At 46.9% G+C, this 12,964-nt stretch overlaps 1 protein-coding gene across 1 annotated transcript in view; it reads left to right on the top strand.

The window, feature by feature from the left end:
• Positions 1-8,903: 8,903 nt before the first annotated feature.
• The window catches only part of LOC144949563 (ADAMTS-like protein 1), a 99,141-nt gene continuing 95,080 nt past the window's right edge, over positions 8,904-12,964 (top strand). The window contains exons 1-2 of the mRNA XM_078879505.1: positions 8,904-8,915; positions 9,348-9,458. Of these exons, the coding sequence (XP_078735631.1) occupies positions 9,408-9,458 (51 nt within the window). The 5' untranslated portion in view covers positions 8,904-8,915; positions 9,348-9,407. The remainder of the gene's footprint in view (positions 8,916-9,347; positions 9,459-12,964) is intronic.

The raw sequence follows: 12,964 nt of genomic DNA, 5'->3' as shown, positions 1-12,964 counted from the left end.
CGGCTCTCTGTGCCTCGTGTAGACTCCGCGCCTCGGCTACACTCCTCTCTCGCCTCGTGTAGACTCTGCGCCTCTGCTACACTCTCCTCTCTCGCCTCGTGTAGACTTTGCCTCTCTCTCGCTGGCTACACCGTATGCATACTCGGCTCGTGCAGACCGTTCTCTCTCGCTGGCTACACCGTATGCATACTCGGCTCGTGCAGACCGTTCTCTCTCGCTGGCTACACACTACACATTACTCAGCTCGTGTAGACCGTTCTATCTCGCTGGCTACACACTATACATCACTCAGCTCGTGTAGACCGTTCTATCTCGCTGGCTACACACTATACATTACTCAGCTCGTGTAGACCGTTCTATCTCGCTGGCTACACACTATACCTTACTCAGCTCGTGTAGACCTTTCTCTCTCGCTGGCTACACACTATACCTTACTCTCTTCTACTCTCCATTACTCTCCTCTCCGGGCTCTATCTCTACACCTTCGTCTTCATTCTTAGATGGTTCCACTTCTGCCCCTTGCTCCTCTGTGCATCACCTTATATACCCCTTCTTCCCGGGAGACGGAGCGGATGCGGACCTCAACGTCGGCACCGCTCCTCCGTTACCCAATCCCCACGCGCTATCCCCACGATCCGGTTCCGCTCAGCGCGTGTTTCCACTCTCCGACCAATCACACCGCGCTGCTACCCGATCACTCCCTCTGGGCGCGTCACCGGCACACAGCCAATCAGCAGCACTACCCCCACCCGCGCACTGACGCCTGCTCCTCCCCGTCAGCGCGCGTCACCACACACACACCCGTACATACGCGCTGGCACACGACATATACACCCAGCGCGTATCACCACTACATATATATAAAAAACCTTGTACAATGTGCTTCATTTGATGGTTGTAAAATGCGAATTGACAGATGGACCAATTTACCTCATATATCATTCTTGAAATATTGCAATATCCACCCTGGAGTTATCCATTGTTTTTCGAAAACACTTTTAAGTCTTACAATTTGGTGTCTTGCTTCATTTTGTCCTTGGCTCATAGTCGCCTTGTTAAAGTTGGGAGAATCCAGCATTACAGAGCTCCCCATTCCATTGTTAAACACGAACACGTGTTGGGTTCTTTGCATGCACGTAGGCCGCCCTACCAATACAGAAAACCATTCGCGTCTGTTGATGTTGGTTAAGAATGAAATTTCCTGGCACATTGCTTTTCAAACAGCTCCAGATTGTCAAATTATTTCCTGCACTGCTGCTCCGCGAGGCCCTTCTATAAAATAGGCGGAATATTTCTTCCACACTATGACCACGAGCTGAGTGGTTTTTTTTTCTTTTAAACGAGGTAATCGTGAAAATAATCATTTCAGCTTGTAACGCGCACTATTAGGGAGGCGCGGTGAAAGACAGACACGTGGGATGGCAGCCGCGAGGTGGTCCGGCTCCAACAACTGCCCAAACCCCGGGGTCCCCTATACATTAAGATGTTTTCACCCAATAAATGCGTGGTTACATGCGGGAGGTAATCGGAGCATCTGGAGAAACCCCCACGCGTGCGAGCGAGCGAGCGAGCAACACTCAAAACTCCTGGCACGTCTAGACGGAACAGGTGAGTCCACATTTTTTTTGCTGTACTGCCTTCTCCTGGCAAGCCAGGGTATGGCATATCTCATCGAAGCCCCGCGGGTAGGAGGAGGAGGTATCACAATCTTGATTTGCAGCTTTCGTGACTGCAGGAATCCATACTCTTTGGTTCTAAAGTCACGTAGGTAGAAAAATAAAATATATAAATGGTTATTTTATTTTTCTAGAATGAATAAAATAATTTATTTTATTAAAATGAAGTATTTTTTTTTGTATAATATTAATGATTTTTCTAGTTAAATAAAATAAATGTAAAATGAAAGAAATGATTATTTATTGTATTAAAGTAAATTATTATATACTATAATTTATTTCAGTTTTCGATTTTTATAGAAAAATAAAGTAAATTATTATTTATTTTATTTTTCTACCTACGTCACTTTACCGAAAGAACCAAGGAGTATGAAGTAGTCACAACATTCGTCTATGATCCTCCGACTCCCGTCGCTGCCTCCACACAGTGCTTGGCAGAGGTGTGGACTCGAGTCATGTGACTTGGACTCGAGTCAGACTCGAGTCATGTGACTTGGACTCGAGTCAGACTCGAGTCATGTGACTTGGACTCGAGTCAGACTCGAGTCATGTGACTTGGACTCGAGTCAGACTCGAGTCATGAATTTGATGACTTGCGACTCGACTTGGACTTGCATAACAATGACTTTGTCCCACCTATGAGATGTGGACTCGAGTCATGTGACTTGGACTCGAGTCAGACTCGAGTCATGAATTTGATGACTTGCGACTCGACTTGGACTTGCATAACAATGACTTTGTCCCACCTATGAGATGTGGACTCGAGTCATGTGACTTGGACTCGAGTCAGACTCGAGTCATGAATTTGATGACTTGCGACTCGACTTGGACTTGCATAACAATGACTTTGTCCCACCTATGAGATGTGGACTCGAGTCATGTGACTTGGACTCGAGTCAGACTCGAGTCATGAATTTGATGACTTGCGACTCGACTTGGACTTGCATAACAATGACTTTGTCCCACCTATGAGATGTGGACTCGAGTCATGTGACTTGGACTCGAGTCAGACTCGAGTCATGAATTTGATGACTTGCGACTCGACTTGGACTTGCATAACAATGACTTTGTCCCACCTATGAGATGTGGACTCGAGTCATGTGACTTGGACTCGAGTCAGACTCGAGTCATGAATTTGATGACTTGCGACTCGACTTGGACTTGCATAACAATGACTTTGTCCCACCTATGAGATGTGGACTCGAGTCATGTGACTTGGACTCGAGTCAGACTCGAGTCATGAATTTGATGACTTGCGACTCGACTTGGACTTGCATAACAATGACTTTGTCCCACCTATGAGATGTGGACTCGAGTCATGTGACTTGGACTCGAGTCAGACTCGAGTCATGAATTTGATGACTTGCGACTCGACTTGGACTTGCATAACAATGACTTTGTCCCACCTATGAGATGTGGACTCGAGTCATGTGACTTGGACTCGAGTCAGACTCGAGTCATGAATTTGATGACTTGCGACTCGACTTGGACTTGCATAACAATGACTTTGTCCCACCTATGAGATGTGGACTCGAGTCATGTGACTTGGACTCGAGTCAGACTCGAGTCATGAATTTGATGACTTGCGACTCGACTTGGACTTGCATAACAATGACTTTGTCCCACCTATGAGATGTGGACTCGAGTCATGTGACTTGGACTCGAGTCAGACTCGAGTCATGAATTTGATGACTTGCGACTCGACTTGGACTTGCATAACAATGACTTTGTCCCACCTATGAGATGTGGACTCGAGTCATGTGACTTGGACTCGAGTCAGACTCGAGTCATGAATTTGATGACTTGCGACTCGACTTGGACTTGCATAACAATGACTTTGTCCCACCTATGAGATGTGGACTCGAGTCATGTGACTTGGACTCGAGTCAGACTCGAGTCATGAATTTGATGACTTGCGACTCGACTTGGACTTGCATAACAATGACTTTGTCCCACCTATGAGATGTGGACTCGAGTCATGTGACTTGGACTCGAGTCAGACTCGAGTCATGAATTTGATGTCTTGCGACTCGACTTGGACTTGCATAACAATGACTTTGTCCCACCTATGAGATGTGGACTCGAGTCATGTGACTTGGACTCGAGTCAGACTCGAGTCATGAATTTGATGACTTGCGACTCGACTTGGACTTGCATAACAATGACTTTGTCCCACCTCTGGTGCTTGGCTTACACGCCACGTTGCATAGCCACCATCGCCCGGCAATACGGGTGATTTGATCATAAGCCGTCGAATGTTTATAAACCCTAACGTTCACCATTTGAATACGAACATATTAAGATGTAACGGACTAAACACCCTGGGCTGGTTAATGAAGCAGAAGCGAAACACATTCTTAATAAATTGCACTTCATCGCAATGTGCGACGCGTAATTATTACTAATTGCGTCATTTCTAATTGCACATTCATCTAATGGCTCTCAGTAACGTTTAATAGCCCGCATACCAGTTCAATTAGTGGAGCTAATCATTAAAGCTCCCAATCATAAATACGATCTAGAGTTCAAATCCCGACAAGAGTTGATTCAGCCAGTCATTCCTCCTCCTCCATCATCATCATCAGTCTTCTTGGTTCTTTCGGTAAAGTCACGTAGAAGGGAAGTAATAAAATAATAAAAATAAAACATAATACAATTATTCTCACGACGTTTCGGCCACAACGCAAGCAGCCGTCCTCAGGTGAAAACCAGGTCCGTCGAGAAAATTTTTTATTATGTTTTATTTTTATTATTTTATTACTTCCCTTCTACGTGACTTTACCGAAAGAACCAAGAAGATGAATCCCTGCAGTCACGAAAGCCTTAAATCAAAATTTAAATCATCATCAGTCATAATCAATCCACTGCTGCCTGAAGGCCTCCCACCCTGAGTGGTCGCCGTCTCTCGATGTAACAATTCGCCCGCACCTGCTCACGAGCTGATTTCTTCAGCGTGTGTACGATGTATGTCAAACTTCTTTCGCGCCGTACGCGGGCGACCAGGTGAGCGAGAGCACCTTCGATGGGAAGTTAATAAACGTACTGGTCCCGCCATATGCACGTGGAATTTCCATATTTGGCTGATGACCTGTCGAGAAAGAAAGCACCTTACAACGCTTCAAAGTTGTTTCCCGTCTTGTCAATCCGCTGCTGGATAAACGCCCGCCAAAGCAGTGTCTGTATGTATGTATAACTTCTTTCGCTCAGTATCGTGCCAGTCGGAGATGCGAGTCCATGGGACTTGTTTGACCAAACTTCGCGTTGCTAAGTGCAGGTTAGTGAAGGCAAGGCACCCAGGACCACTTCAGTTATCACTCGCCACTGGCGATAGCCGTGGCTAGGTATGGAACTCAGGTGGCCAGGTGTGTAGGGGGGGGGGGGGAGTGCGCAGACCGCAGCGCCACCGCTCCCGCCAGACGCGAATGATCTGTTGAGGTATTCTGCAGAACGAAGATCTTTCCTGACCTTGTCCTGATTTAAGACATATATACACGTTGCTATCGGCATTGTCATCATACTCATCATCAGCAGCAGCAGCAGCTATGATGTATGCATTGCCGGACCTCCCCGGAGCCGTCGCCACCACCCACGGTCAGTCGATGCAACATTCCATCACACAAGCCGATTGCATTTCTCTCCCTCTTCGGTGGATGTCCTGTCCAGGCGGGTTGCATGCTTTGGTTGCCAATCCGTCGGTAATCTTGACCGCGGGTCACCATGCTTTTCGAGCGGCATGTGTCACCTATTAACTTTTTTTTTATTTTACCAGGTAAGGCCCACTGAGATTAGACAGTATTGCTCTTTTTCAGAAGCGACCTGGCCACAAACGATAGTTCAACGAAGTGGCTTGTCACGTGGGAATTTATAGCAGCCAAATACTCTTTAACGCACGTTTTTAAATGTGGAGAGAGACAAAAAAACGGAGGACCCGGAGAAAAATACACGCCAGCATGAGAGAGACACCGCAGACTCCAAATATACAGCAGCAGGTGCAACGGCGGAGCCAGGATTTTCAGGTAGGGGGGGCAACCCCTCCAGCAATGAAAAATGATAGGAGTTGTTAGTAAGTAAGGACTTGTCCCTTGCTTTTTAATCAACGCGTGTGCGACGACGGCGCAGCCATCGATCGAGGGTCGAATTCGAACCGTGTGTGATCGGCATCGTGCTCGCTGAAGGTGTTTGCCTTCAAGGGAAGTCGTCAACTGTATACGCAACTGCGCACAATTCTGTGAGTCACTTATAACTGCTTTGCCGATACTTATTGCCAATTATGGACTCAGACTATCTGAAATTAGGGATTTCGATCGGATTATTGGGGGGCACGTGCCACCCCACCCCCACTGGCTCCGCCAGTGACTGCAGGCGTCAGGGTCGGGATCGTACCCACGATCTCATGTGTACCGGACGAGGTAGTTAACATTTCGCCACCGTGGCGCCCATTTAGCAAATAGAAGAGTCTCGACCCCTGATGTTAATTGCAAGTGCAGGTGCGTTCTATTTGCGGGGTCGCTATACTCCAACCACACGTCCACTAAAAAGAATGTTCTTTAAAAAAGCTGATTAACAAAAACCGCTATAATTGCCGAGTGCTAATCATAAACATTTGTGTTAGTCACGTGCGCGCCTGTGTGCAAGCTGCTATTTCCATAGAAATGACCTCTAATGCACTCCTCTGTTGACAATTGATCTCATGATGTCGCAATGGCCCCAGGAAGTGAGAGGGTCAAATACATCGGTGGGCAGACTTTGGCGCTGCCGAGGAAAAATGTACACTTGGTAGTTGCGATTTTAAGTCAATTTAGCGGAATGACAGCATTTGGTCAACATTAACCACAGTCCTGTGAGATTGAGCAATGGGAGCAGCTCGTGTGGAGGTGCTGGGTGGATTGTTCGTACTCCCCTAGGTGGACTCGGCCCAAAATCAATGCCTGGTGCGATGCGCGAGACATTGCCATGAGGAAGACGAAGGCGGCCGGGCGTGGTGCTGACCAAGTGACCCCTCCCGCGTGTGTCGTGTCGGCCTTGATAGGTGCTCGCTAACAGCACTCGCCCCAAAATGTCTGTTAAGGCTATACGGGGGATCTTTGTCTCGTTAGTCCTGTACATAGCAGGTTCGTGAGGGATGCCAACGTTTTGGCGGAGGCCTTCATCCAGCAGTGGATTGAGCATGGCTGACGATAATGATTGGACTCGGTGATTGTCGTTGGTTGACTTTCCGCCCTGGGAATATCTTCTTCGTAGGCGCCTTCATCAACAATACAGTCTATGCAAGTTGACAAGACTGCATATGATATGTAACGCATTTAAGGAACGGCTCCCCGAGTCTCAAGACCCATTTTGACGAGGATCCTGCAACCAGCAGGTTTGGGCAATTTCATATTTTTGAAAAGAGTGTGTATAGCGTATGAGAGGCAACCAGCAATACCGGTGAAAACCGATTAAAGAAAAAACACTTTAAGATCCACACAGATGGGTTCACGAATCCACTTGCTTTCCCGTCATCTCCTTGGCCACGTGTTAGCCCCTGGGGGGGTGGGGTTTGTTGAGTATCACAAAGCTTGTGCGAGATCCGTCAACCCTCGCCTCCAAAGTGCCGTTATCACCGGCGCTAAAGATCCATCGATCACGTGCGTTTCGACGCGGGGTGCAGGGTCCGCCTGTCCACGTTTACGTCCGCCCAGTTAACATGTAAAACGAGGGTCGTAAACACGCTCGGCACGCCCGATGGTTGGTAAACAAGTCACGCGGGACCCACGCACGTAAAGCACACGCGCGCACCATCATCTCGGGTGTTGCATTTTTGAATCGGCGCTCTCAAAACATCGCGCCGGACAAAGGCGAACCATTCACCTGTGCAGCCTTTCAAAGACTGATGGGGCAAGTGTTGTTTGCGAGCACCTATTACTACGGCCGGGAATTGAAGCCGGCGACAGCGCTCGGCCGCCTTTGTCTCCCCAGTGACGATGTTTACATACCCGCCAATGTTATTGGCCTGGAGCGTTAATCGAACTTGGGTTGGCATGCCCGAAGCACCCCACGATTAAATACACTGCGGCTCCATATGCAGCACACGCGCACAATTAGGTACACGTGTTTACCAATCATCGGGCGCGTAGCGCGTGTGTAACCAGTGGTACTGCCGGATAGGTTTTTTTTCGCGGTTGTGCAATGTAACACGCGGTGTTCGTCCACGATGACCGACGTTTCGTTCTCCCCCGGCACGTGGAGTTCCCGGAGAAGCTCCCATCCAGCACGCGGAGTGAAACGTCGTACATCAAACACACAAACAAAAAAACCACGAATCGCAACCATAAAACAGAGAGAGAGAGAGAATGCGAGCGAGAATGAATTAGCCTTGAAAGCAACAACAACAAAAAAAACCACTGGCAAACGGTGGGACTGGCGGAGTCTTTTGAGGGAAGCCCTGCGGTGCAGAGGTGAGCGCGCCTCTTAAGCGCCTCTCTCTCTCTCGCGCGCTGGCTCCGTGTTCAGTTGCCGTGACTCGAGTCACGGTCACACGCGTGCCCTCTGGGCCCCTCCCGAGCCCCCGGCGAGGCGGGGCTCCACATCCCCTTTGCCTGTCCCCCTCTCGCTCGCTCGCTCGACCTACCCACGCACGCACCCCACCCCCCAACAAGACAAACCACACTCTTCACGTTGCAGTTCAGTCTCACCCACCAATCGCTTGCGCAGCGTCAGTATGTCATTCCTCCGGGCCGGTAGATGGACCTGGTGGGGGGGTGGTGGATGGGTGGGTGGGGGTTGGTTGGTTGGTTGGAGGCGTGGGATGGGAGGATAGGAGGGAGGGAGATGGGGGGGGGTTAGGACAAGAGGGGTAGGGGCAAGCGGAGCTAAATAAAACGCGGAAACCCGACTGCGCAAAAGAGCCACAACCGCTAAACCTTTTTTGAGTGCGCAGGAAACGACACAGCGCACTGCCCCGTTGCACTCCCTCAACCACGCGCAGTTTGCAGCAGCAGCATCCCAGCGGGGAGGATCTCTTCTCTCTTGCTGGTGCTGCCCTCACCCGAGGCAGGGCTTGCAGGGAGACACAATACATAGAGGCGGGTATTGTCTCCTCCTCTATCAAGGGGGACAAACCAGCCCTTACTTGATACCTGCCTGATTTACAGAAGAGACGTCTCCCAGTCGTGTACCATATGACACCAGTCCTGGGCCGGGTTACCAGTCCGCGCAGGACACGCTGAACACCACGAGGAGGAGGAGGAGGAATTAATTGTAAGTTTTTTTTGCTGGCTTGAGTACAAAGCATTGTTAAGTCCTGCGTGTGTTTTTACCCAAAAAAAAATATGCTTTGTATATTTTTATTTCTTGTAGTTAATTTTCATAAATGTGCAGTTTTGGAGTGAGTTTCTCCCGCACTCTCTTTCTGTCCCTCTTTTGAAATCTACCGGTGTTGTGGTATTTTGGTTACATGTGAACAAAGACGCGTGCTTTTAATTTACACCGTTTGTGTGCGAGTTTGAGTGTAAACGACTCACGTTTGGTTGGTCCCTCTTCTGCCGCGAGCCACTTTATTTGTGTCCCCACCCGACCCAATTTGTATGCCTGCCTAGCGGCGCGATTTGCATCGGAGTCAGTCGCCGCGTCTGTAATGACGGGGGTTTGCTCGACGATTGTAAACGCTGTTTGTGTTGCGGTTGCGTGCAGGTGTAAAGGGTGTGGAATGGACAGGTGGCTCTTGTGTGCTTATGCGAACGTCCTCTAGCCATGGATGGGCTGATACCGCTGCTTTGCTTGTTCACCTTTGCAACGCCACAGGTAAGGTTCAGGTGTGACGTGCGAACATTGAAATGCAAGCATAATACACCCTTTTTACGTGTCTCTTTCCCAGTCTATTGTTGCCACTATTGTCATATCGGTCTCAGTCCAGTTACTTGCACAGTGTGGTTACTAACCTTACTATTTCACCATTCTTGCTGCTGGGAAGAAAAATATTTGTTCTTTAAATGTGCTTTAAAACATTTTTTTGTCTCATTAATCATACTTTTGTTTGAGATGGAAATTTTTATACTGACTGGTCTAAGCATAATTTTCTTAACCTAAATATTGAATACCGTTTTGGTACTGGGATTGTTTCCGAAACGTGAGCCAATTTGAATATTCTTCCACGTTATTTAAGGGGAATGTTAAAGTAAGATGGGCTATGGAAACGCGGCGATTATTGTTGTAGCACAGGCAGTAACAACGCAGAGGGAACATCGACTGCTATTATTATAATATGGCATTACAATAGAGTACATCGTATATATATTTAGAACTTTGTTAACCAAAGGACAAAGAAAACATAATTGCCAAGCAATCAAATGTTCTTTGGTTTATTTTCTTTGAGGCTAAGTGTTCAAAGTCCACTATTTCATGGATTCAAGCTTCTGGTTATGTAACAGCTGTATAAAGCAAAAAGAAAGTGCATGATCATTCATAGTTTTCAAACCGTTGATGCATTGAACGTATTACAGTTGAAATGGTTAATTTTGGGTGACATTTCACTCAAACTCTATTTAAATTAACCTGCCTCCAAATGATGTGGGCAGGAGCGGGGCACGAGGTGAGGGTGAGAGGTAAGAGGGAAATGTGTTAACCCCCTCTTTCACCCTCTGCATAAAATACGGCATTCCAAACAAATGTTCTACACCTGTGCTCCCCGGCTAGCTTCCATGCAACCCACAAAGGGCATTTTCTTTCTGAGGCATTGAAGCAGATGGGAGTACCATTGTGTGCAAAGATACGGCATCTGCCCAGAAACCCTCCCCCCATCTTTCCCCAACCCAACCACAGCATCCCTCCCCGATTATAGCACTTTTTAAACGGCTTAAATATCTACTTTGCCATGAAACTATACTCCCGGGGAATCCAAACCGCCTACCAGCCATCATTTATAGACGGTCTCAAGCCACATCTGTTGAGCTGTCTGACATGTACATTGTGTTGAGCCGTTTATTTTCTTGTTTTAAACAATGAAACAAGACTACTCGGACTTTCTGGTGTGCATTAGGCTCGACAGGGCTCAACCAAGAGTGCCTTCTGTGTATATAAATGTATCCCTAGTAATCCTGGTGGAATATTAATGCGTTACTGCTCCACAATGGTCAGCATTCGATGTATGTGCAATACTATTTGTTATGTGGTTTTAAAATGTGCACATAATCGTTGTCTATAAAATACTCATCGTTATCATCAGCAGCCATGATCAATCCACTGTTGGAGCAAGGCCTTCCAAAACCATCTTACTGTCTTACACTTTAGACATAGGTCTTGCACCTCCACACGGGTTGATGTCATCACTCCATTTCCATGGTAGACATCCTATCGAGCATGTTCCCGTCTGTAAAATTAATACAAATAAAATAATAATAATTTCATAATAATAATTAATTTTATTTTTTACCTACGTGACTTTACCGAAAAAACTAAGAGTATGAATCCTTGCAGTCACGAAAGCTTCAAATCTAGAATGTTCCCGTCTTTAACTGCCACTCCTATGTTACTCTTGTCCGCCTGTCTTCATCCCTTCCAGCGATGTGTCCTGCCCAAGCCCACTCTCAACATTCTGCAGTGTGCACTTTAAACGGAGGATTCTGACGTATATGCGTATAATTCCGCATACCTATGTGTACTGTGTATCAATAACTATACAGCATTTGTGTACATAAAATGGTCACAAAATTGCACCCAGGTTTACAGTCGTGGAAGTTGCTTTATAGTAGACATTGAATATTATTAGTTTCGTTTAGGAAACCTTCAAAATATTAATTTGGTGAAAATAGGGCGCTTCATTTAATTTAGCAATAAAATAAAATATTTCCGTGTTTGTGAAGCTGATTTGAACATAATATATCAACTTACATCTCCACATATCGGGATTCATGAGTCCAACTGAAACAGCTGGTTCAAGGGCTCTTTTAACCCTCTAACGGACGATGCATGTCACATTTTTCGTTACACTTTCTTTGCCTTTTTATTCGGGCACGCCGTAGACCTTTGTCGTTTTTTTAAGCACGCAACTCGGGAAGGTCAGAGTTCATGGGACTATGAACAGTGATGGACAATACCCTCATCTTGTTTTCTTCCACATCAGTGGCCGCTCCTTGACCCTTGGTCTGAGCACTCTAGCAAGTCAAAAACCTGTGCTCAGCTCTCTTCAGCTCCTTCATTCAAATTGATCTAATAGCCACTTATCTTCCAAGATAATGAGGCAGCATAGCGCATTTACTACTGTCTGGGATGCATTCCGTTAATAGTGCATATTTCACATTTCGTGCAAATTGAAATGTTTCTGTGTGTCGTGTGTGAAATGGAAGTACAGTGGTTAGCACACTATGCTACAAACCCGGCCACTCGAATTCAATTCCTGATTATGACCAACATCAGTGCCGGATAGCTGAGCTGGTACGGTGTGAAAACGTCATCTCCGGGGAGACAAAGGCGGCTGAGCGTGGTGTTAGCCTCACCACTTCCTCGTGTGCCGTGTCGGCCTTCAGAGATGCTCGCGAACAGCACTTTTCCCACCAGTCTGTTAAAGGCTATACGGGGGATCTCTGTCTTGGTATTTGTGTGGACTAAGGCATAATCTTGGCATCTCGGCCGTTTTTTCTCGACCGACCGTTTGTTACAGTATATTATTTTAAAATTGCAACACCCATAAGAACGCGGAGGACTGTTTGGCTGATAAATGGCTGTATGTATTGCAGTATGTTACAGAAAATTGACGTAAAAAAATCCCTGCTGAATACAACAGATTGCAAAGGAGGAAAGAAAAACTGCAAGACTTGACATGAATGCACAAAAAATTGTCATTGCGCGTGAGGCATTTCTGTTTCTCTCCAAACAGGAGGAATTTTGGTCAATAAAATTCTACATTTTAAATTCAATGCAATCTTCCCACCTCTCGCCGCCAAAACCTAGCCCACGCGTGGGTGGCAATGGCAGGGCTCATGCGAGAGGGCCCACATTTAACCCCCTCGTTATTCTTTTGCCACTTTGTTTTTGGTTGGGATTAAGAAGAGGCGATGAAAATGTGATTAGGGATCAGGGCGGCTTTTTGGTCACGGTCGTGAGATTACCTCGATATTGCACAAAGGTGCTGACACGAGTAGTGCGTGCTTTAGTCAAGTGGACAAAAGGAAGAGATTTTTTTTAGCCAGCTGTGTAGACCCACCTTCTGAAATCCAACCACGCATGCCCAATGGAAGTGGCAATTTACTCCTCGGTTGTGTTTTGCATTGGGTTTCAGTGGACACCATACCGTAAAGACCGCTACCTTTTTG

This window comes from Lampetra fluviatilis, chromosome 3 (genome assembly GCF_964198595.1).
Source record: "Lampetra fluviatilis chromosome 3, kcLamFluv1.1, whole genome shotgun sequence".
NCBI classification, from domain to species: Eukaryota; Metazoa; Chordata; class Hyperoartia; order Petromyzontiformes; family Petromyzontidae; genus Lampetra; species Lampetra fluviatilis.
This window is presented reverse-complemented; position numbering and strand designations above follow the sequence as displayed.